The sequence below is a fragment of the Equus przewalskii genome, chromosome 14 (genome assembly GCF_037783145.1).
Source record: "Equus przewalskii isolate Varuska chromosome 14, EquPr2, whole genome shotgun sequence".
Taxonomy (NCBI): Eukaryota; Metazoa; Chordata; class Mammalia; order Perissodactyla; family Equidae; genus Equus; species Equus przewalskii.
This window is the reverse complement of record NC_091844.1, coordinates 17,710,957-17,737,147: the sequence shown is the minus strand read 5'-3', so window position 1 is coordinate 17,737,147 and position 26,191 is coordinate 17,710,957. Positions and strand designations below refer to the sequence as shown.

At 44.7% G+C, this 26,191-nt stretch overlaps 1 protein-coding gene across 17 annotated transcripts in view; it reads right to left on the bottom strand.

Moving 5' to 3' along the window:
- REEP1 (receptor accessory protein 1) overlaps positions 1-26,191 on the bottom strand; it is a 98,084-nt gene that overhangs the window by 66,398 nt on the left and 5,495 nt on the right. For 5 of the 17 annotated variants that reach the window (XM_070572192.1, XM_070572194.1, XM_070572197.1 and 2 more), the window contains exon 1: positions 2,937-3,310. The exons of 11 other annotated variants lie outside the window; for them this stretch is intronic. In XM_070572192.1, the coding sequence (XP_070428293.1) occupies positions 2,937-2,980 (44 nt within the window). In that variant the 5' untranslated portion in view covers positions 2,981-3,310. Of the gene's footprint in view, positions 1-2,936; positions 3,417-26,191 lie in introns of those variants that run through there. One more of the 17 variants, XM_070572205.1, reaches the window with a different exon arrangement.

Below are 26,191 nucleotides of genomic sequence, written 5' to 3'. Positions count from 1 at the left end.
AGCATGAACAGCCCTCCCACCCCTGTACTCTGCATCCTGAGATAGTGTGAGGATAACAAACATCCAAACAGTGGTGATAAGCAAAGCAAGCAAAGCTGCTGCAAGGCCATCAGGACAGCCACCCTTCCCCGTAGCATATGCCTGGAAATTGCAGCAGGAAGTAGAGTGGTCAAAAGGGAATCACTTTTTTGCTGTATCCCTTTGTCACCAGCAGATGGGAATCATGGGTCAGCAAGGCAGAGTGCTGACAGAGCTTTCCTTTAGACGAGTGGAAAACAAAGAATGGATGGACTGGGGTGGAAAACAGGAAAATACGGTGTGTTTTAGTCTCTGTGGATGTGCAGACGAGTAAGCAATGAAGCCAATCTCGGGTAACATCATTCTTCATGGAACAATTCCACTGCTCAAAACACTTCCAGGGCTCCCTACTGCCCAGAGAAAAACATCCAAACTGCTTACGTTGGCATTGAGGGCCTCCACCATCTAGCCACGGCCCAACCCACCAGCTTCATGTGCCCTCCACTAACTCCTTGCACACCTCATGGATTTTTGCCTCTGTGCTCTGCCATCATTCTCTCTATCTAGAATGTTCTTCCCTCATCTCTGTCTGCCAAAATCCTCTGTATGCTTCTAATGCATTGGATTAGAAGCCCTGGCACTACTGACATTTGGGGCCAGATAGTTCTATGTTGGGGGTGGCGGGGCTGTCCTGAGCATTGCAGGATGTCCAGCAGCATCCCTGGGCTCTACCCACTAGATGCCAGCAGCATTCCCTCCATCCCAGGTGGGACAATCAAAAATGTCTCCAGACACTGTCAAATGTCCCCTGGGGGCAAAATAACACTGGCTGAGAACCAGTGTTCTACACCCAGATCCACTCCACTCTTTTCACGAAACCCTTCCCTGAACTTCTTAGAGAGAGGGGTATATTCCACATACTTTGTAATAGTCCATTACCATTTAACATAGCCTCCTTTCAGCTTGATTTGTGTGTGGGTACATCACCCCCTCCCCATTAGGCCACAAGTTCCTTGAGGGCAAGAACCACGTTTTGTTCATCCTATATAAGCCACAATACCACCCAGAGTAGACACTCAGTACATATTGGCCTAGGTTTGAACCCCTACACGCACAGGAACTCAATATCACCCAAAACAGTCTGGTCCACCTTGGACCACTCTAAGGAGCTCTTTCTTTTACTGACCTAAAATCTGTTATCTGGGACCCTCCATTCCTTGGTCCTGTCCAAATTCTAACTCTTTAGCCAAATTAATCTACTCACTCTATTTCCCACTCCCAGCCCACCTTCCTCCCCTCTGAGAACTTCCCTTCTCAACTGCCGGGCTGGGTCCCAGTAGCCAAGTTCATACTACATGACTGCCCCTCCGATCCAGTCAAATTCTCTCTCTCAGAGGTTGGCATTGTGGCTGAGAAACTTGAGTTAGTAGTTCCTGCTGGATACTGGGACTAAAGAGATATAAAGTCAAGAGTGGGGACTGCCACTGTGGATGCTCATGTCTCGCCCTATAGACATGAAAAGTAGAAGTCTGGAGAGAGAGAGAGACAGAGTTAGAGAGAACAACACGCGCGCACACACACACACACACACATGCACAGAAAATAAAGCAGATGTGCCTAGAGAAGCCAAGAAGTAAGATCAGGGTCTGGGGAGAGGGAGAGGAAGTGAGAGCAGCAGGATTCCCAACAGATTCCCAGGCTGGGTTCTAGAACCCCATGGAGTTCAGCTGCAACTCCTGCCTCTTTACAATGAATTCTCCTTTGGCTCATGCTCAGTCCAGGTGGTTTTTATCTATCCTCATTCATGCAACAAAAACAAAATAGGGAAAGGCTTTGACTAAGACACAGCCCTTCAGATCTCTGACAACTCATGCCCGAAAGCTCAAGGCCCCTTAGCCTTCTCCTCTCCAACCTGAACTCATGTCCAGTGGGGCTAACGGAGGCCTCTTTGATGGTAGATCATGCATCTATGTGCACAAAGCCCTTCATACCTCAGTACCCGCAACAAACCCAATTTATGATGGTACCAAAAGGTGAAGATCTGATTCCTGAGCTGAGAGAGCCAGAAATCCAATCGAGCAGTGCCCAGGAGGGAATAAGGTGGCCACCAAAACCATGTGTTTGCGTAAGAATTCATAGCACCCCAACTAAACACAAGCACCCACAATGAGGCTCTAAGACCAGAGAAGCTGGGAGCCGTCCAACTCCTCCATTTCCGTTCCCTTTGAAGCCAGCTCTTCTCAAAGCAGATCCCGCCCCAGCAGAAACCACCACGGGCTTTCCTAGCAGCTCACGGCCTACCTTCCCCAGGAGCAGATGATGGCAGCTGGCTCAAAAAGCCCTTTCTTCCAGGTCCCGCCAGAGCCAGGAAGAAAACCACCCCCTGAATACTGGGAAGGGTGGGGGCTCTGGAGCAGATAGACGTAGATTCTTATCTTATTTCTACCACTTATTGGCTTTGACTCTGATTCCGTTAACCTAAGTTTCAGTTTCCTCATCTAAAAACTAAGAAATAACAACAGTTCCCATTTTAAGGAGTAAATGAGACAAGAGAGTTTTAAAGAGAGCAGAGAATTTTAATATTCACCAGGTGTTAGTTTTCTATTTCCCATTTTGTTCATATTAAAGGTCTTAACTAATTTTTTCAATTTACTAAGTGACAATACGTCCATCTTGAAACGTAATTTATGAGAGATCATTCTCACTATATACAATCAGCTGGAAAATAAAAACTTGATTAGCGCTCATTTTATTTTATTTTCGAAGTGTCCTCTAAACAGCAACAATTCCAGAAGCATGTCAGCAAAAATTAGCAATGCCAACAGACTATACTTAATCCCTCAACAGACGTGCACGCCTAGGAGGGTATAAGTTCAGTTCCCAGGTGGGTCTGAATCCCTATCAGGCAAATGACTCACCTCCTGGAACCTGCTCCTGGGCTTATCTGGCCAGGAGGCCCCATGCGGATGAAGGCACAGCACTGACCGCTCCACTCTGTGCCGGCAGCCAATGCTGCCCTCACACTCCGTGTTCCTTTAATTCCCAGTAGGCTTTACAAAGCCAGGTGCACTTCCCGAAGCTTGAGTTCCTGACGGATGGATGTGTTAGCTAGAGGATGTGCCTTGTGGAGCCCCCTGCCCAAAGGTCGACAAGCAGCTTCTCTCCCTCCCTGCTTCAGAAAGCTGTGCAATCTCTCTGGAGGCTCCGGAGTCCCCGAGTCCTGCCTGGACAAGGGTCGCTGTGCTGATAGTGCTGGCCCTTGTCACTGAGAAAAAGCCACAGGCCTTTCTCCACACCTTGGCTCCTAACACAGGAAAAGCTGCTGCTTCCTCATTAGGAGGCCACCAGCGCTTTGTTTTTGCCTCTGCCTTCCTTAAGAATTTACAAACCCAACCGTCAAAAACTGCAGAGGGCGTAGAGAGTGGTACAGTCTTTCTGAGGGCAAGTTGCCATTATTGCTCAAATCTTAGCAGCGTTGCTACCCTCTGACTTAGTAATTGTACTCCTGGGAGTCCCTCCAAAAGAAATAATCAGAGAGAAAGATTAAGGCACAAATTCATTCCATGGCTTTTTTTTTTTTTTTAAAGATTTTTTATTTTTTCCTTTTTCTCCCCAAAGCCCCCCGGTACATAGTTGTGCATTCTTCATTGTGGGTTCCTCTAGTGTGGCATGTGGGACGCTGCCTCAGCGTGGTCTGACGAGCAGTGCCATGTCCGTGCCCAGGATTCGAACCGACGAAACACTGGGCCGCCTGCAGCGGAGCGCGTGAACTTAACCACTCGGCCACGGGGCCAGCCCCCATTCCATGGCTTTTTTAATGATGTCCAAAAATTGAAAATAATATAAATATCCAGTAATAAAAGAAGGAATTGACTATATGATTTAAAGAGATCACTAAAATCCTGTTTAGAAATCTTTTGGACACAAGAAAATATTAATATACTGATGTTAATGGAAAAGCATGATACATAGTAACTTTAACCACATAAAATTTTTGTGTTCAAAAAGTCTTAAGGGTCCCTCCAGAATGCAGCTCTGGGTAATGGAATTATGAGTGGTTTTTACTTTCTTCTTTATCCTTTCCTTTTCTCCCCAATCCTATTGCCCACAGTAGCATTTGATCCTTTATCCGTCACTGTCATGATATAAAGTCGAGTGGGACAGTCCCAGACATCACAAGTTTCAAGTTCAGCCAGACGACACTCAAGCTGACCATCCTACCCACAATTCTGCCCTGTAAACCAAGGCTGGACTTCTAAATCGGCAACATCTCCAGGCAGGGAATGCTCCAGCAGATCTTGAAAGATGAACATGGGGTTGGTAGATTGAGGAAGAGGGCAGAGAGACATTCCAGGAAGGGAGAGCAGCATGAGCAAAGAAACTGGAGACAGCACTGTAGGTTTGGGGCTACAAGTGGCTCAATGCATCCGGGGCCAGGCTAGCTGGGCATAGGCTGAGGGGAGCTCTCACTCCCCAGAGCACATTCTGCCAGCGTCCATCCAAAGGCTGAGGGGAGGAGGGAAAATGAAAGAGGAAAGTGGCAAGGCTGGTGACTGAAAATATGGAGTAGGAAGAACTCTACCTCCTAGCACCATGCTTGGCACATAGTACGTGCGCACTAAACATGAATGAATGAATGAAGGAGTGAATGAATGAATGGCTCGGGGCAGAGAGAAGCAGTTTACAACCAAGACTGTGAAGGGAACCAGGGGGTTGAAGTTCCCCCTCTAAGGAAGGTGAGTAAAGATCCCTTCACACATATGCCCTGTGATCTCTCAGGACTCATAAATATTCCAATATAACAGAGGAACAATTCCTGTAAAACCATTAGCAACCAAGCCCTAGATTTCACAGCAAAGAAAGATGAGTGCATCCAAATTCACCACAGCACTATCTAGATGAAAGAGGAGTCTACTCCGGTTCAGAGGAAGGAACACAGAAGCCACTGTGATACCCTTCTCTCCCCCACTCTTCCCTCCAAGCCAAGAACCCACCCTTCAGGCTTGGATGCCCAAACTCTGTAGTTTCATTTATAATCACAAACTCTCAGGGTGGAGGAGTAACTTTAAAGGCCATCTACACACCCTCAAAAAGAAAAAAGCAATGCTTCAATGTCCTCTGCACCAGCTAGCTCCTCCCCAACAACGAGAGTTTCTAATAATTAGCGCACACAAACCCGCAATGGGGCCCTCTTGTCCTCCCTCTGGATGCAGCCACACCGTTGCTGGCGTGCTTTGTCGAAAAGTTCATTATGAAAGAAAACAAAACCCATTTTTTCCCCACAGATCACACTAATGAAGATGAAAACAGTACACTCTGGAACAGATGCTGTTTGGCACAACAATGCTGCCTGGTCCCTTCTCACGAGTCCACCCACCCCCACCCCCAGGGCATATACCAGGGACCCTGCCTCCAGCCAGAGCTGATCCACTCAACATTGGGCCCAAGCTGGGCCTCTCAGATTTTTCCCCCTAGGAATTTAGAATCAGGGCTGAGGGGTCTGCAGGTTACCTAATATGAAGACTGCTTTAGCAGCTGTGGGGTGGCCACATCAGGCCAAATGCTCATCAAAGCAGAAATGGTTGTCTGCAGAGACAGAAAGAAGGGACCACAGAGAAGCAGAGACAATATTTCATGCTAAGACAGACAGACATGCTGTATGAGGGCAGAGCTGAGTTTTTTTTTAAGCTCATCATTGTTACCTAAAACAGGCACACAGTTAAGAGTTGAACAGATACCGGTTTGATGAATTAAAAGAGAGAGAGACAGGGAGAGAAGCTGTCTGGGTTCTCCCATTGCTCAGCTCCTGGTGTCAGTCCCTCATGAGTCCAGGTGGACTCTCTACCCTCATGTTCCAGGGGCTGCCCCAGCATCCTTCCTATAAATGTCCTCTCTTGCTTACGCTGAGCTGACGCAGATTTCTGTTACTTGCAACCAAAGGAGTCCCACTGAGACGCCCTGAAGATTGCCCGGGCGCTCTGCCACCTCTTCCCTCAGAGCACCCCTTATGCCCCTTGGGCACCTATTGCACGAGCCCCAGTGTCCACACCAGCCCAGCTGCTCTCCTCCCTGGACTCCAGCCCCCTGTCTCCAACAGCCTGTTGGATTCTCCCTCTTGGATCATACACCCCCACGCAAATACAACTTCCCTCTGTCAGCAGCTTCTAAACTTGAGGGTGCATCAGAATTCCCTGGTGGGCTTGTTAATGCAGATTGCTGGCCCCACTCTCAGAGCATCTGATTCTGCAGGTCTGAGTTGGGGGCTGGGAGTCTGCATTTTTAACAAGTTCCCACGTGGCGCTGCTGCTGGTGGCCCAAGGACTACTCTCTTAAGACCACTGCCCTACTTCTGTCCTTGGTGTCACCCTCCACCACTCATTCGGATTTATCACCTCTTTCTCTCCCTTGGCACCCACAACCAGCAGGCTGGAAGCTTCGGGCTCTTCCTCTGTAGTGACTTTTCTTCTCAGCCCTTTCTTATTCCTCTCACAACACCGCCCCCCGTCACTGCATGCCTGGAGGACTGTGAGAACCTTCTCACCAGTTTTCCTTCCCTTTACTCTGACCAAAAGGTGGCCCACCTTGCACATCACGGCCAGATTCATCTGCCGGGGGCACAGTTCTCCTCGGGCCACTCTCCTGCTCATAGCCTCTGGCTGTTATGAATAAAGCTGCTGTGAACATCTGAGGAGAGTCTTTGCGTGGACATATCATTTCTCTTGGGTAAGTACTTAGGAGTGGAATTCCTGTGACAGATGATAAGTATATGTTTAACTTCATAAGAAACTGCCAAGCTGTTTTGTAAAGTGGGTGTACCATTTTGCACTCCCTCCCTGCTCATAACCTCTCACTGACTCCAGATAGAGTATTAACTACTTTCCAGAATCCTGGGCTTGGCTTTCCAGAATCCTGCAAACTGGCCCATACCCTCTGATCCAGCCAAACCCAACACACCACATGAGTCCTAACTCAGCCTTCACCATGTTCACCCTGTGTCCTTGTTCCCTCTAAACCAAGTTCTACCTCTTCTGTGAGATTTTTCCCACCCACCTTAGTCCAAAAAAGCAAAGGCCTCTCTTCACAAAACACAGAATACACAAAAGCAGTTGAGTAAAAGCAATGTAGTTCTGCATTTTCCCACCTTTCGCTTGAAAACGTGTGATCATAATAAAGTAGTCCCAGTTTGCTTAAATTGTTACCTAGTCTTTATCTACCCATCAAAAAAAAAGGACAACTGAAGGATTTTTATGTAAAACTATCTACAGTATCACATTGGCAACATTTTTCCATATACTGGGGACAGTTACTGTAACTTCGTCAAATGAAAGAACAAAATGCATTTCTCTCCCCCTTGGTAAGTGTGATCTGATCTACAAAGAACACTATAGAAACAGCTATTTATTCTTACATACGTTACCTATTTAGAGTCTAGGGCCGGGAAATGTACAGTGAAAGTCTGATAGGGCCTCTCACGCTGCTGGTTAGCTGGGGGCAACTCGGCACTTCCTGTGTGAAAAGATCTGATGACTCATATCAGAACTCCCTCAAAGAGTCAGACCTGTTATCCATCATCCCACTTTATGGAATCCAGCATCCGAAAACATCTGGAAAACCAAGGCAAAGACTGTGCCCTTACCTATAGCCACACACACACAAAATCAGAAACAAACGAAATGTCTCACAAACAGAAGCACGGCTCTCACATTTCACGTATTTATTTATTGTCCATTCACGCCAAAAAGGGTTCTCTAGACACTTCAGTTAATTGTGCTCAACTTACTAGAACGGATACTGCCATTAAAAATAATATTTACAAAATGTTTGAAACAGTGCAAAACTGTTTAGATTATCACGTTTAGGGAAAAAGTGGGATACAAAATTGTTAATATGTATAATTACAACTATATAGTTTTACAAATTAAGTTCACAAGTAGGAAACTACTGGAAAGATTCTCTACAATGTTATTGACAGTTGTGGTGGGATGGTAGAAATAGTAATAACTTTTCCTTTCTATTTTTATAAATTTTCCAGTTAATGATGAGCTCATTTTAAAAACATCTTAAAATAAATATAGAAACCAAACAGGGCATGAGTGTCAGGCATTCCCTATCATATAGCTCAGAGAAAATCACCTGTTCTTGATGGAAGTGTGGATCAGATGACAAGAACAAAAGGAAGACAAATGAAAGGACGCACAAAGGATTCGGAAGACCTTTGTTGTCAGCCAGCGCATGCTGCTCAGAATCTCTTAGATACAAGATTCAAAGGCACAAATGCAAGTGGTAACAGCCCTGATACTCAATCCGACAGGATTACAGAAAAAAGGGGCAAACACGTGTGACATTAGAAAGGCACTTTCAAGCATGACAGAAGCCAGACTGTGTTTTAAAAGGCTGGCGGTAGAGGAGTAACAGAATTTCTCCTTATGGTTTCAGAACCTCCCTGGGTCTGTGTCACTAGTTCACCGTGACAGCCAAGAAGGGCAGAGAACTGGTCTGAAAACGCAGCCTGAACTCTGTCACTCACTTGTGGAACCCTGGGCTAGTCAGCCTCTCTGCTCTTGTTTTCCTCATCTGTAAAATGGGCCAGTCTCAGTAGAGGTTCTTTTGGTTGACTCAAGCTGGCGTAAGCAATACAGGGAATTTGTGGTGAGGACAATGAGCAGTGCAAGAACCCAGGGCAGGTGGGCCTTGTAAGTGTCTGGAACCAGGGCCTGAAGAGTCCTGGGAAAGCCATGCAGCATTTCTGCCACCTCAGCGTTCTCTGAACATCTTTGTCATTCCTTCTTCTCTGCTGGCCCACCCTCCACATGCTCTTCATGGAAGAAGGCAGCCTGCACACCTCCTCGCTCTTACTCTTTACAGCTCCTGCCTCTTGAATAGCTGGTGTCTTAGCTCAGGCTACCATAAGAAAAGACTACAGACTGGGCGGCTTCAACAACAGAAATTTATTCTCCCATAGTTCTGGGGGCTGGAAGTCCAAGAGCAGGGGGCTGGTGTGACCAGATTCTGGTGAGGACTTAAGGATGGCTGCCTTCTCTTTGTGTCCTCACATGGCAGAGAAAGAGCAAGAGGGAGCAAGCTCTCTGGTATCTCTGCTTCTAAGGGCACTAATATCATCATGGGGGCTCCACCCTCATGACCTCACCTGAACCTAATTACCTCCCAAAGGCCTCACCTCCAAATACTATCACACTAGGGGTTAGGGCTTCAACAAAAGAATTTGCAGGAAACACAATTCAGTCCATAGCAACTGGCTACCTCTGAATCTCTCTTCTTTGCTACCAGGAAACATAAAATATAACTGGTTCAGTCCGAGCCAAGAGTCCACCTCTGATCCATAGCCAGGTAGAGAGAGTGCATCATACAGCACAACATGGCTCCCAGGAGCCTCTCCTGATCTCCAGGCCTGTCTTTGTCTTGCCACCTGAATGAAAAGCCATAGGGCGGCAGGTCAAGAGTATTCATTTCCTTTTTGTCAATATTTCCCACAAAACTAAATGCTCATTGAGCATAAATGTCATGCCCCCATGGCCCATCACAGAACCAGGCACACAGAAGATGTTCAATGACTCTGTCATTGCTTTGTGGATAAATGAGGCTGGACTTGCTGAGAGAAGGATAAAGAATTTGTGCTCCAAGGATAGATACAGACATATCATCACCTTCTAGGAGCCAGTGTAGGCTTTCCACCTGAATAGTCAAGAAGATTTCCCTTCAAGTCAATGTTTCTTTTTAGTCTTTCCCAAGGAAAATTGTCATCTACCATTGCTTAGAAATCCCTCTATGTGTATGCTGAGCAATAACAAGGTACAAAGTGTATAGAGGAGAAAAGGAAGCCAAAGACAGGCTGTCTTCCTTCAAGGGACTGAGACCTGAGCCCAAGTGGCAAGCCATCAACATTGGTGAAGTTAAAAAAAAAAATGTATGAGTTAACGAATAAAAAAACATGTGAGATGTCTGAGGACAGCTCGATATTGCCCAATGATTGGTGCTAGCTAGCAGTATGTGCTTTGAGGTTGCAGGGCAAAGAATCCACTTTAGTCCAGAATGGTCCAGAAGGAAAACTAGGCATTAAAGACAAGTAGGATATAGCTGGGAGGCGGGGGGTGTGCAGTTCAGGAGAGGGGTAGCAATGACTCAAGTCAAAGCATGGAAAGCTCATGACATATGTAGGGATGGTCATGGAGAACAGTGAAAAATAAGGTCATTTAGAACCACACTGTGGAGGATCCGGAACATCAATGCCAAATTCTAGATTGGACTATTAAAACGACTGTGAACACTAGAAAGGCAAGAGACAGGGGCCTGGAACCTGCACAGGTTCTCTAACGATGAACCATCATTCTGGGGAGCCTTGTTTCCTCTTACAATAGGGAGGCCAGCCTGAGACTATGGGTTTTTCAAGGTAATGGGCACTGCATTAGTTTCCTAAGGCTGCTGGAACAAAGTACCACAAACTTCACGGCTTCAAACAACAGAAGTTTATTCTCCCATAGTTCTGCAGGCTAGAAGTCTGAAATCAAGCTTTCGGCAGGGCCACGCTCCCTCCAAAGGCCCTAAGGGAGAATCCTTCCTTGCCATTCCTAGTTTCTAATGGTTGCCAGCAACCCTTGGTGTTCCTTGGCCTGTAGAGGCATCACTCCAAAATGCCTCAGTTGTCACATGGTATTCTCCCTGCATGTCTCAGTCTGTGCCCAAATTTCCTTCTTCTTATAAGGACATCAGTCAGTGGATTAGAGCCAACCCTAAGCCAGTATGAACTCATCCTAACTTGACTATATTTGCAAAGACTCTATTCCCAAATAAAGTCACATTCTGAGGTCCCAGGAGGACATAAATTTGGAGGGGCCACTATTCTCCCCAGTGCAGACACTGAGTAACTCTAACCCTTATGGGCTGTCTTTAGAAGCTAACGGCCATGTAAGAAACTGTCCCACATCATGCACTGGAAGTGGCTCAAGGCACAGCTGTTACAGGCGTCACCAAAGGAGTCCTTGCACCAAGATGAGACTAGATGACTTCCAAAATTCCTTTCAATTCTACACATGTGTGTTTCAAGGTCCTATCAATTATTTCTGTTCTACTCATTCACCAATTCAGCCCTCTCTTTCCATTCCCACTGCCAAGGCTCTGGTTCAACCTTATTGCTTCAAACTCGACATCAATACACTGCTTTCACATCACTCCCCCTTATAAAAACCTTCATTGGCTCACCCCACCTAAAAGAAAAGTTCTGTATTATAACCTCAAATCCACCTTTCCCACCCAAACTCCCAAGATGTCACTACACTAATTCTCAACTCAACTCAATTCTTCAAACACAACCTGGACATTCTCACCCCTACACCTAACCTCATACCACCTGGAAAGTGCCTCCCTCCCTGCAGAAGGGGATCCGAACTGCATTTGGAAGACTATTTACTTCCCTTTCACGCAGCCTCTCGGGACCAGCCAGTCCAGCCACAGTACTCTGGAATTTCCACGAGTCTTGCTGTTTGCAGAAGCACCGGACCCTGACTCTCACTGCCCTCCACTATTGACAATCCTTTCATGGAGACACGGGATGCAGCACCGCTCAGGCAAAGACAAAGCAAAGGCTGTGAAATCGGACAGACCTGATGGCTCTCACATTTAAGAGCTGGGCAAATTCCTTAACCTTTCTAAACCTCAGTGGCTCATCTGTAAAATGGAAATAATACTACCTACCCCATAGCACTACTCTCAGGATTAACTGAAACAATGTACGCAAACTGCCAGTGCAACATCTGATCTAAGAGTATAGATATGTGTCAATAAAAGTACTTATTTGTAGGGCCTGGTCTCATGGCGGAGAGTGGTTAAGTTTGCTTGCTCCGCTGCAGGCAGCCCAGTGTTTTGTTGGTTCGAATCCTGGGTGCAGACATGGCACTGCTCATCAAACCACGCTGAGGCAGCGTCCCACATGCCACAACTAGAAGAATCCACACAACTATGTACCGGGGGGCTTTGGGGAGAAAAAGGAAATAATAAAATCTTTAAAAAAAAAAAAAAGTACTTATTTGTATTACTTTAAAATGGACCTAAGTTTTGCCGTTAGGTTGGGGGAACAAGGCACAGATTTGTGTCCCTCCCACACCTGGCAGCCTACTGTCAAAGACTACCCAGAGTGACAGATATCAGTGCAGGTGGGACCGAAGTGAGCATTTAGTTACCCCCGGCCCATACACACTTCATTTTATGAATGGGGAGATTGGGACCCCGACAGGACAAGTGACTCATCCAAGGTCACAGAACTGTTAAGTGGCAGAGCCACGACTGAAACGGGCCGTATCTGTTTTCCTACATCACATGTTGAAACCAGTTTGAGCTTTGGTTACCTCACCGGCAAAACAGGGCCACTAATGCCCGTCTCCCCAGGTTGCTGTGGAAATACTGCATCAGGCTGGTGACGGAAACGACCAGGTGTAAGAGGAGAAATGGTAACCACCAGCAGCCTGCAGTAAGTGGGCCAGCTGGGGGCTGAGCAGACCGGGAGCACGTGCTCCATGGCAGCCACACGGCTCAGCTCTGCTGCTGCTACCCAGCTGGAATCATCCTGGGGCGCCAGATCTCTGATTCTTCAAGAGAAGACAGAAATCTGGATTTGAGTGTCACATCTCTTAATTTTAAGTGTTGGTAACTGGTTTAAATTTAAAAAACCACAAGGCAAACAAGCACTCGCAGGCTGGTCTAAGCCTGGGAGCCACCACGTTTGTGACCTGGATCCAAGAATAGAAGCGAAAGCAGTTTGCAAACTGCCAAGTTGCACACTGGTGTAAAGAAAGGACCGACCCACAAGGACTGGTATGATCCCTCTACCCAGGAACTGTCTCCAAATTCTGGTTCTGAGATCAGAGCTCCCATCCTGAGTGACTTTACCCAGCCCCACAGCTCCTCGCCTGGTGCCAGGCACGCTGCAACCACAGCCGACCTCATCCTGCCGCCAGCCTGCTAGCCCAGTGGCGGCAGCTCGGCTGCCTGGCTGCCTAGGCATCCGTGTCAGCAGGGGAATTTGCCCATGCCCTGAGGGGAAACCACCTCCCCACCCAGCACCTCATTAAGCTGGATGAGCTGCCTCCAGGGAAGTGCTGAGCCTCAGTCACGGTCCAGAAGATGCTTCAGGGCTGGGCTGGCCCAGGCTGACCTCAGAGTTTGGATGCCAACCTCTTCTGAGATGAGGCAGGCCCAGGTAGGGTGAGCACGTAGGTGGGGCTGAGCCAGCCAGGACAGCAAGCCCAGCAACTGGGCTAAAGTGTTACAAAGGAAGACAGACAAGAGCATATCCATCAGCTCCTTAAATGGATTCTCTTGGGTCTAAGTGGGTGGAAGCCACGTTAACAACTCACCAGCCAATCCTGCACTCCTGACCTGCTCGTTTCCCCCATTGTGTGTCAGGGTGGTGGGGAGGCGATTCCTAAGAGTCTTGCCTTTTTCCTCGTTGGTAGCTTGTCCTCAACAGCTCCCCACCACGAACCTGATAGCGTCCCAACACTTGAAGACTTTTCTGATATGACTGATGGTGACATTAACGATCATGATTTTTGGATATGGTATAACGAAATTTGTCAACATTTAGAAGATCTGCATTTAACTTGGTGAACCAATGCATGATGTTACAAATCACGCATGGATAAAAGATCCATTCAAAGTGTAAGAGAGATCAACCTTTATTAACAAGGTTTCGGGTTCCACATTGCAATTAGCCTTCACATGAAGGAGACTTGCAAAACTGTACAATGCCCTCTTCTCACCTTTTTTTGTTGTTGTTGTTCTGGAAAATGTAGTTATTTTTAGTAAAAATATATTATTTATTTTAACATGTAATGGGTTTTTATTGTTATTTTAAACCTAACCAATAAATACATATATCAAAATGTTTCCATTTTAATGATTTTTTTTGTTTTGGGGTTTTTTTGGGGTTTTTTGGCGAGGAAGATTGGCCCTGAGCTAACATCTGTTGCCAATCTTCCTCTTTTTGCTTGAGGAAGATTGTCGCTGAGCTAACATCTGTGCCAATCTTCCTCTCTGTCATGTGGGATGCCGCCACAGCATGGCCCAAAAAGTGGTGCTAGGTCTGTACCCGGGATCCAAACCTGCAAACCCCGGGCCACCAAAGCAGAGCACACGAACTCAACCACCACACCATGGGGCCAACCCCTCCATTTAAATTTTTAATATGGTAAATATTGAAAGATGTAAGGCACAGAAACAAAAGTTGTTTGGGATCCTCAATTTTCTTAAGAGCATGAAAGGGTTGTGAAACCAGCAAGTTTGAGAACCACTGGTGTAGAAGAATAACCTCGCCCTTGAATGACATGCTAAAGTATTAGGGGTGAAGGGGCATGAAGTCTGCAGCCCACTTTCAGATGGTTAAGCAAGAGGGAAATGTGCATATTTGTATAGAAAGAGATGGAGTGGGTGTGCCAAGACAAGAATAATACAGGTATTCACTGTATTGTTCTTTCAACTTTTCTGTGGGTTTCAAAGTTTTCGAAATAGAAAGATGTAATCAATTTAAAGGATCTTTTGAAACACACTGATGCACTGTATCAATATAAGGATGTCTTAAAGGCCAAAGACCAAGTCAAAATGGGGCCCCAGGGCACTTGATGAGCTGAGGCATTGAACTTCAGATTGTAAGGCTTGACAGGGTGTCAGCTACAGGAGACAAAGTCTAGGGCAATGCTTCTGAAACTTCAGCCTGCATCAGAAGGTCCGGAGAGCTTATAATACACAGACTCTGGGGTCCCACCCCCAGGTAGTCTCATTCAGTAGGTCTGGGGAGCCTGAAAATGTACAGTTCAAATAAATCACCAGGTGAGGTGATGCTGTAGGTCCTCAGACCACATTTTAAGTAACACTGCATCCCTCTATAAAGCTTGGACTCCATTATGGATTGAATTGTGTCCCTCAAGAAGATATATTGAAGTTCTAACCCCTGGTACCTGTGAATGTGACTGCACTAGAATAGGGTCCTTGTGGAAGTAACCAAGTTAAGATAAGGTCAGTAGTCTGGACCCTAACATGATATGACTAATGTCCTTATAAGAAGGAGAAAAGAGACACAGACACAGGGAGAAAACCTTGTGACAATGGAGGCAGACGTTAGAGTGATACATCTACAAGCCAAGGAAGGCCAAGGATTGCCAACAACCACCAGGAGCTAAGAGAAAGGCATGGAACAGATTCTCCCGCAGGGCCTTCAGGGAGAGTATGACCCTGCCAATGCACTGAATTTGGACATCGATAGCCAAAGGTGTCATACAAGGGGGCATTTTATCTCTATCCGTTTAATCTATACGCAGAAGATATCATACGAAAAACTGGGCTAGACTCAGATGAAAGAGGAGTGAAAAATCAGTGGAAGAAATATCAACAATCTAAGATATGCAGATGACACCATCTTACTGGCAGAAAGCAGCAATGACTTGAAACGACTTCTGACGAAAGTGAAAGAAGAAAGTGCCAAAGCAGGACTGCATTTGAACATCAAGAAGACAAAAATCACGACTACAGAAGAACTACGCAACTTTAATGTAGACAAAGAAGACACTGAAATTGTTGAAGATTTTGTTTACCTTGGTTCAGTCATCAATTTAAATGGAGATGCAGCCAAGAAATCAAGAGAAGACTGAGACTTGGAAGGGCAGCAATGGAAGAATTAGGACAGATCATCAAGTGGAAGGAAGTGTCATTAGAGACTAAGGCCAACGTTATCCACACCCTCCTATTCCAAATTACTATGTATGGTGCGGAAGCGGGACAGTGAAGAAGGCTGACAGGAAAAAAAATTCATTCATTTGAAACCTGGTGTTGGAGGAGAGCTCTATGGATACCCTGGACTGCCAGAGAGACAAACAAGTGGGTCCAAGATGAAAGTAAGCCTGAACTATGACTGGAGGAAAAATGATAAAGCTGAGGCTGGACCACTATGGGCACCTCGTGAGAAAGCAGGATTCTTTGGAAAAGACAATGATTCTGGGAAAATTAGAAGGCAGCAGGAAAAGAGGAAGACCAAATATGAGATGGATTGACTCCAGAAAGGAAGCCACAGGCATGAGTCTAGAGAAGCTGAGAAAGGCTGCTGAAGACAGGACATTGTGGACATCACTCATTCATAGGGTCACCAGGAGTCAGAGCCAACTTAACGGCATGTAAAACACACAGCCTCCAGAACTGTGAGAGAATAAATTTCTGTTGTTTTCAGCCACTCAGCTTGTGGTACTTGGGGGCAGCAGCCCCGGGAAACTAATACAGACACCACAGAAGTACGCCAGCAGTAAAAGCATGAACTAGAGATAAGCTTGCTACCACGCCTAAAGGTGCAGAAAAGGAAAATGCCCATTCTTTAGCCATGACAGTGGGTGGAGAGAAAAAAATTATTGCCCCTGAGAATCTGTGACCACTAGCCTGCCCTCACACAAGTCTGCAGCCCAAATTTACAGCACCCAAGTAGTTAAATAAAAAAACTCAAGAATTTACCTTCTAATGTCTAATACTCTAGTGCCACTAGACCCCCAGCAGAAGGGAATGTAAATCTCTGGAGGAACCTCCCCTTAACCCAGGTCTCAAAGAGTTCCTACAGGTAAAGTCTCAAGGAACACAAGCTCACAGCAAAATAAACAAATAAATAAAAACTTTTAAAATTGGAAAATGTAGAATGTACCTCGATTAAGAGCCAAGAGAAGTAAGAGACAGTTGATTTTGACTTTCAAAAAGAGTTTAGATGCTAGAATTATCAGACTCAGAATATAAAATAAATGTTCAATACGTTTAGAGGAATAAAAGTGAATTTAAAATATGTGGAAGGAACAGAGACCATAAAATATGACCAAATAATTTGAAACAGAACTAAATAGGATTTCTAAAACATAATAATTGAAATTTAAAAATCAGTGAGTACATTCAGCAGCTGATTAGATATGGCTAAGGAGCTAGATGTGAAGAAAATTATTCATAATGCAATGGAGACAGGGAAACAAATCAGAAATAAGAAGGAGTAAGAACATTTAAGATGCATCTAATGATTACAGTGCTAGCGGGAGAGGGAAAAAGGCATGGGGTGCAGAAGCAATGTTGTTAACTGTCGATAAATTTGAAAAATTACTAAAGTGAATGAAGTCTTAAGCTAATATTGACTCAAGAAAATACAGAAAATCTATAACCATTAAAGAAATCGAATCAGTAGTTTAATACCTTCCCACAGAAAAAGCACCTGGCCCTGATGATTTTACTGGCAAGTTGGCAGTACTGGCAATAGATGACCATTTTACATGCAAGAAAGAAACTCAATCTTACACAGACTATTCCAGAGTACAGAAAAAGGAGATACCTCCCCAACTTAGTTTATGAGTCTAGCATAATCTTGATATCAAAACCAGATAAGGACAATATAACCACACCCCTCACAAATATAGCTCAAAAAAAATCAACTAAATATTAACAAAATGACTCTAGGATTATTCTAACAACAACCAAGAAGAAAAACAACTTTATGACCAAATTGGGTTTATCCAGGAAGGCAAAGTTGGTTAATGGTAAAACTAATTAATACAATTTGCCACTTAACAGATTAAAGGCCAAAAATATATATTATCATCTCAATAGAAGCTTTAGATAAAATACAATACCATTCATTATAAAAACTCTTAGCAAACTAGGAAGAGAAGAAAATATAGAGTGATAAAGGATATTTCTGAAAACTCTACAGCAAACACCACACTTTGTGGGAAAATGTTGAAGCATTCCTTTTAAAATCAGGAACAAGGCAAAAATGTCTGCCTTCGCCACTATTAGTCATCTTTCACTAGAGATCTTTTTTTTTTTTTTTTGAGGAAGATTAGCCCTGAGCTAACATCCGTGCCCATCTTCCTCTACTTTATATGTGGGACGCCTGCTACAGCATGGCTTGTCAAGTGGTGCCATGTCCGCACCCGGGATCCAAACCGGCAAACCCCGGGCTGCCGAAGCGGACTGTGTGCACTTAACCACTGCGCCACCGGGCCAGCCCCAAAACTAAAGATCTTAACCAGGACAATAAGGGGAAGGAAAAAAAAGGAATCATTACTGGAAAGAGACAACAGATGACATGATGATTTATCTGGAAAGCCCAAAAGAATCTACAGTTTAACACGGTTGCATTCTTCAAATAGTTGGAAGATGAAAATTTTAATCAGATGCTAAATACGCTGGCATCAACAAACATCAAGTACCCGGGAATACACCTAACAAATGATGCACAAGACATTTACAGCAAAAATTATAAAGTTTTATTGAAAATCATTAAAGAAGAACTAAATAGAGATAGATACCATGTTTATGGATTGGAACACTCATTATCTTAAGAAAATCAACTTTTTGTTGTCCCATACACTCAATGTTATTCCAATCAAACTAACAGATTTGTGTCAGTGTGTGTGTGTGTGTGTGTGTGTGTGTTGTATGTAACACAATTCTAAGATAGTTCTAAACATAAACATCAAAGAGGAAAGTGCTAAGGCACTTTTGAAGGAGGGGGGACTCACCATGCCAGATAGGAAGAATGTTCCCAAAGCTACAGTAATTAAGACAGTGGAACAAAATAAAGGCCCAGAATCAGACTCACGCATCTATAGAAACTTAATTTATGACAGAGCTGGGCATTGCAGATATAAAGAGAAAGGATAAACTTTATAATAAATGGTGCTGGAACAATTGGTTTTTCCTACGGAAAAAAAATTCTGGAGTCCTACTTCACATCATATACAAAAAACATCTCAAGAAGGATTAAGAAATCAAATGTGAATGGCAAAACTATAAACTTGCTAGGAGCAATATAGGAGAATATCTTCACGATTTCAAGTAGGTAAGGTTTTCCCAAGACACAAAAAGTAGAAACCATAAATGAAAAAATTGATAAAACCACTGCATTAATATTAAGAACTTCTATTCATCAAAATACACCATAAAGAAAATAAAAACATAAACCACAGACTGGGAGAAGACATTTGTAACATATAAGTGACAGAGGATTAGCATCCGGAATATTTAAAGAATTCCTACAAATCAGTAAGATAAGGACAAGAGAAAAATTGGCAAGACTCGAACAGGCTCTTCACAGAAGAGAGAACATGAATGGGCAATAAACATAAGAAAACATGCTCGATCTCATTAGTATTCAGGGAAATGCAAACTAAAACCATAATGAGATTCCATTTTGTACCCACCAGAATGGCAAAAATTCTAAAGTGTGACAATATCAAGTGATGGTAAAGATATGACATAACTCAAATTGTATATTTTGCTGAAGGAAAATCATTTTGGAAAAAAATTTCTGAAGAAAAAAATGTGGAGGGGACTTGCCTAGCCAGATAGCAAGAATTTTCATAAAGTTATAGTAATTAAGACAACGCGGTCCTGGTGCAGGCTCAGACAAATTGATTAATGGAACAGAATAAAGAGCCTGGAAACAGAGCCAACCATCTATGGAAACTTAATTTATGTTACTTGGTCAAGGGAAAGATGCATATACCCCACGCCTCAGCCATTCCATTCCTAAAGAAATCTGTGCACAGGTGCACCCGGAAACATGTATAAGAATGTTCATGGCAGAATTCTTTTCAAAAGCAAAGGAGAAAAACAAAAATCTAGAAAGAACCTAAATGTCCCTAAACAGTGGTATATTGATACAAGGAAGGTAATGCTCTATTTTTCAAACTGGGTGGTGAGTAAAGGAGTATTCATTGAATTGTTACCCATTATACCCTAACCATTTCTCAGTAATTAATTTTTACAAATCAAAGAGAGTCCAAAAATGGAGACAAAATAAGACATTAGAACATCAATGTTCTCTTTTCTGTAGGTTCTTCTTAAATGAACTCCCCTCAGCTTGGTGGCAGCAGGGCCAGCAGTCATGGGTTTGGTGGCTGAATAATGGCCCCCAAAGATATCCAAGTTCTAACTCCTGAAACCTATAAATGTTACCTTATATGGAAAAGAGACTTTGCAGATCTGATTCAGTTAAGGATTTCAAGATGGGGAGATTATCTTGGATTATCCAGGTGGGCACTAAATGTAATTGTGAGTCTTCTTCTAAAAGGGAGGAGATGAAGATATAAAGACAGAAGAGAAGGCAACGTGACTACAGAGGCAGAGACTGGAGTGATGCGGCCACAAGCCAAGGAATGCCAAGAGCCACTAGATGCTGGAAGAAGCAAGAGATGGATTCTCCTCTGGAGCTCCCAGAAGAAAACTGTCAGGCCAACACCTTGATTTTAGCCCCAAAAGACTCATTTCAGGCTTAAGGCCTCCAGAACCGTAGAAGATTAAATTTCTGTTGTTATAAACCACTAAGTCTGTGGTTATTTGTTACAGCAGCAGTCTGTTACAGTCGACTAATTCAGTGGGTAAGGATGTTCAACCTCACTCATCTCTTTGTCCCAGATTGTTTTCACTCAGCACACCCTCTCCTCTGCCTTCTCCACTCTCAACATTGAATGCCACATTGTCTCCCAGGCAGAGAGAGACAGCAGTGGTTCAATCCCTTCATATGTCAGATGCACCACTTCCCCTGCTGAATGGGCTCCTCTCTACAATTTCCAACCAAAGCCAGAAAAGTCTTTCAAATACACCCACAAAATAGCTACCCAATGGAAAGAGCACTGGCAGGTAGGAGGGACATTTGAATTCAAATCCAAGTTTCCCACTGACTGGCTATATGACCTCATAAACTTCTCAAAGACGGAACTGGAACTCACTCATCTTTATACCCCTGGTTCCTGGTGTAGTGCTTGACACAAAGCAAACAGTCAATAAATGGGCAGTGAATGAATGAATGAATCAATCAATCAATCTTGAACAAGGATGGAAGGCCTACCCACCAGAAAAGAAAATCCTCCCAATAACTCTTATCTCTCTCCCTCCACTACAATAAGGGAAAAGATTAAAATCATAGAGGTTTAGAGTTGGAAATTCTTAGGGTTGGATGCCTTGAGTTCATTGTCTCACATTAGCACCAATTACTGGGTATCTTTTCCTTCTATCAAGCCAAAAATTTGTCTTCTCGTCACCTACTGGTCTGAGTCCAACTCTCTAACCACATAAAACAAACCTCCTTTCTTCCACATCAAAACACTTTGAGAAACTGGACGCCTGGCCTCAAGTCTTGGTCTAGCCAATCGGGCTACTGACCTTAATGAATGACCTAAGTCCTCCTGTCCCACCGTCCTTGTCTGTCAAACACAGCCTGGGATCACTAAGATCTCTTCCAGCTTTAAGATGCAGTGTCGAAAACATCACCCCTCATCATTTTAACCAATCCGCTGGGGTTTTAATCTCAATACTTTATTTTTTACTTTTCCAAGAGGCCCATTCCTCTCTCCTCTCCACCTCAGGATCTGCTGCTTTTTCATATTTTCAATTCTTTATTTATTTTTTCATTTTAGAAAGACTTATTCTAAAGTCTCTAATAGTTATTTTATATAAATAATATATAATTAGTATACGTTATTGATTCATTGATTGATCGATTGAGGGAGGGTGAATCCTGCTGCTTGCAGTGTTCGTTAACTCCTGCTTAGGGCGGTTGTTGCCTCATGTGTTTTGTAATTTTGGTGTGTGAATTCATGTTCTTTGGGGCTCATTCTGTATGATGTGTACTGAGAGCCCTTAGAGAGACTGGATTAATTTCTGCCAGATGCCCTAGGGGTATCACCGGCCCAGGACCAATTTTTATGTGAAGCACTCATTCAGGGGTACTCAGACCATGCAGGATATGTTAATTTAAACCTCAAACCCATATAAGGACAGGTCCATGGATAGTTTCAAATTCCCAAACTTCACTGTCACCTCCCTGTGCTTGTGGGTCCATCTTTCCACTCAGGTCTCTACTACGGAACATCCCTTCAAATCTCAGCTTTATGCAAACATCCAGCTCTGACTCATTACCTTCACAGACTCAAGGTCCCTCTTTTCTCTACGGAGATATTGAAACCAAGCTGGGCCAGTCCTTGACTTATATTAAGGTATATTAAGGATGGCTACAAATTATTTGATACCCCTCCTATTGAGAGGTGAAGTCTAATCCCCCGTCTTCATATCTAGGATGGCCTTAGCGACTTATTTGGCCAACAGAATGTACCAGAAGTGTCATCCTGGGACTTCTGAGATGAGAGCACAAAAAGTCTTGCAGTTTCTACTGATGCTTCTTGGACACTCACTCTTGGAGCTCTGAGCCACCACATAAGAAATTTGACTATCCTGAGGTCCCCACGCAAGAGAAATCACATGGAAAGACCACATGGGGAGGCCTTGGAACACATGAAAAGAAAGATGCCCAGTCTACCAGTGCCATTTGCATCACCCAGTTGAGACCCAGATATCATGAAGCAGAGATAAGTTTTGTGTCCTGGGTCCTGTCTAATTCCTGGCCCACAGAGCCAGGGGAGACGTTAACAAAACGGCTGCTGTTTTAAGCTAAATTTCAGGGTGGTCTCTTATACAGCTGCTACAGTACTAGCTTCCACCCTTGCAAAATGTTTTCCTCTCTATCTTGTCTCCTGGCAAATTCCCTCACTTCCTTAAAAGCTCAGCAATGCACTTAAGGGGATCCATGTTATATTTTATCCAACATTTTTAGAAAATTTTTTATTTGGTTTTATTATGGGAGGAGTTTCAGAATATTTAGTTTTCCGTATTTCCAGAAACAGAAATCAAACTCTTCATTTTACAGATGAAAAAACTGAGGCTTAGAGAGGTTAAGTCACTTGCCACGGTCACAAATCAAGGTTCTACAAACCTAGGTTTTAAAAAGGATCTTCTAACCCCAAAGGGAATACTAAGTCATCGTTCACATATTTTTTAAACACCTGCTACCAGCTTAGAGCTGCCCTAGGCACTGGGAAAACAGCTGTGAACACGATAAAAGTCTCAAAAGTTATGAAGATTAAATCCTAGTGGAGAGAGAGATCATAAATAAGTAAACAACTGAACTAAAAGCACAGTGTCAGGGTGTGATAAGGGGATAGAGTGGTGTGTGCAGTGTACTTGGAGAAGGGGGTCAGAAAAGGCCTCTCCTGCAGAGGTGACATGTGAGCGGAGACCAAAACGGAGAGAGGGAGAAGGCCATGGACGAGCTAGGGGAGAGGCAAGAGAGAAGAACAAGTGCAAAGGCCCCCGGGTGGGACAAGCTTGTCGCCTTCCAGGAACAGTGAGGAGGTTGGAGCTGAGTGAGTATGGGGAGAGCAGTGCAAGGTGACGTCAGGGCAGCGGGCAGGGGCCTTGCTGAGTCTTGTGGAGAATGGAAAGGAGTCCATTTTATTCTTAGTGCGATGGGAGGTCTTTGGACAGTTTTTAAACACAGCAGGGCAAAGGTATGACCTATCCCACATGTTAAACAAATCACCGAAGGGACAAGAGTAGAAGAAAGGAAAACAATTAGGAGAGTTTTGAAATGATCTGGGGGAGCAATAATTTTGAGTGGGAACAGGGTGGCGGCAGTGGAGGTGGGAGTCGGTTGGATGGGGGAGTATTTTGAAGGCAGTGCTGAGAGGACTCGCTGATAAGACAGGATGACACAGCACACAGGGCCTGGCCTGCAGCATTGACAGATCCTGCCGGATGCTGCAGCTTCCTCAGGAGGGACACAGGGGACGCAGTTCTTCTCAGCCTCACGTGCTCATGAGAAGAAGCCCCTGTGTGTTCCTGTAAATCCACCGTGAGTCCCCAGCGTCAGCTGTGTTGCACCATGCCTCTTTTTCAAGGCAGGTTGTCTCCCACTTGCCTCTGAGTAGTATGACCCACTCAGCTCCATATTCTGGCTGACAGGCATTGCCTTGGTAGTCTAACCCCAAATGTGGCAAAACTAAATTTTACACATCACAATTAAGAAGCCTACCTGCAAAAGGTTCACAGTTGGGCACTGGGTTTGTGGAGTCCAATTATGCCATCAGAACTCATAAAAAGTCAGAGTTGGGACCTGTCAGACCAGAAAGGATGAACCACACTCTAGCACAAATGGATGACTTGGGATTGAATTTACAGCCAATAATGGGAATCTTAGGCAAGACCATTTCTTTTCCTTTTACACAGGAGATGACGGTACCCTGTCCCCTGACTCAGTGCTTCTCAAGCTTCATGGGGATCCTGTTAAAATGCAGATTCACCAGGTCGTGGGTGGGGCCCAGGATTCTGCATTCCTAACTATCTCCCGGTGATGCCAATGCTGCTGATGCACAGACCACTCTTTAAGTAGTGAGGTCCTGACTCATTCGTGATCCAACATGCATTCATTGGGCACCTTCTACACATGAAGAGCCGTGAGGGAGACTAAGAAACAGATACGGTTCTTAAGGGGACATAAACGTATCACAAGGTACAAAGTGACAATGCCACTCCAGAGACCCAGAGGACAGAAATCTTCCTTCAGTTAGGGCACCCAAGGGAGGTTTCATGCAGGAAGGTGAACGGAGAGAAACATGGAGAGTATAATGAAAATCGTAGGGCACCTTGAGGGCTTCGGCCATGGAACAGCATCGGTTCTTTACAATTGCTAATTTCTCCCCCAAAATTAAGACCTCCTTTTTGAACTCCCAAACAGAATAAAGAAAAGGGGTCAAAAGGGGCGTGAGAGATTTTTCTAATATAAGGAGGTAAAGGAGTGTGTTAAAACTCTCCCAGTTGCAAGAGGGGGAAAAAATCCCCATCTTACACCAACTTTAGCAAAAAACGACATTTACAGGGTTGCAAAGCTGGTGAGGATTAATCCATTCAACACACATCGTGGTCACTGGGGCTGTTCACAGATGTTTAGTACAATTATACTTCTCCACGCACAGGCATGGCCATATGATCTTCTTTGAACAATCAAATGTGAGTGACACATGTCACTTCTGGTTAGAGGGACTTAAGAGACAGTGCCTGACTCTCCATCTTTCTTTCCCTACCACAGTGAATCCTGGTGCAACGCTAGCACCCTAAGACAAAGGAGACGCAGTCAGCCTGGGCCTCTGGTGATTACAACGAGCAGAGTACCTCTGCCAGCCCACAGCGAACAGGCAGCATAAAGCAAGAAATAAACCTCTGCTGTCTTCAGCCACTGGGATTTGGGAGTTGTTACTGCAGCATAACCCAGTCCAGCCTCACCACTACAATAAACAGTTAATTAACATAAGCGCTACTCAAGGCTTTCATTCTAGGATATGGACCAGCTCAAGGCATCAAAGGAGAAGCGGCAGGAACCGGGGCCTGAGTAACTAGAATCAAGGCTCCCGTGCCAGCTTCCTTCTCTCTCTGCCCGCGTCTCATCTCTGTTTCTCTCTGCTTCGCTGTATTTGACCCTTTGGCCGACAGGCCTTCTCCATGTGCCAAGGTGTTTAGCCACCAGCTGCCCCACCTTCATATCTTTCCAGCTCTGGGCCCCATAGGCAAGGCTCTCCTCTCCCAGCTTCAAATCAAAAAACCCTGGGGAAAGATCTGTGGCTCAGTTGGGTCACATACCCACCTCTGGACCAATCTTTGTGCCCAGGGAAATGTGTAGCTAGGCCTGGGTCACATGCCCACTCCTTTGGCTGAGTGGCACAAGGTAGGATGGCGTATGGTACCAGAAGGGAATGGGAAACTTGTTTTGAAGCCCAAGGTACCAACCACAGGCACCTATAAGGAGGTAGAAAAGATGTGAAAGCATAAGTCACAAAGAAAAGAAAAGGCGGAATTTAACTGAGCTGTGACTGGTGAAAGGCAAAGAAAAAAGGGAAAAAGTCGAATAGGCATGATCATCCTAAGAGGAAAGAGGCAGACTAGAGAGCCACTAGGCTGGACAGCTCCCTATGCCAGAAACGAGGAGGCACCTTTGGCCAAAACTGCCAGGTGACTGACAAGGCCTGGTGTGGGCGGGATGTCAGAAGGTAATGTCAACTCAGGTACAGGATGCTGCTCTCTGTTTACTAATTTAGGGAAGCATGTGAAACTCTGACAGTGGGACAGGCCTTCTCGGATCAGGAACCCATAGAGCAAATACTGAACCAATGTGTGTGCCCCCACTACCATCTTCCCTGTGCAAATCACTCAGGGGACTCTCCCCGCTGAGCCCAACCCAGCTTCATACTCTCCTCAAGACAGTGTCCCAAGGCAGCTTCCCATCAATTATAAGAGATGAAACTCATTTGCCATCCCTGGT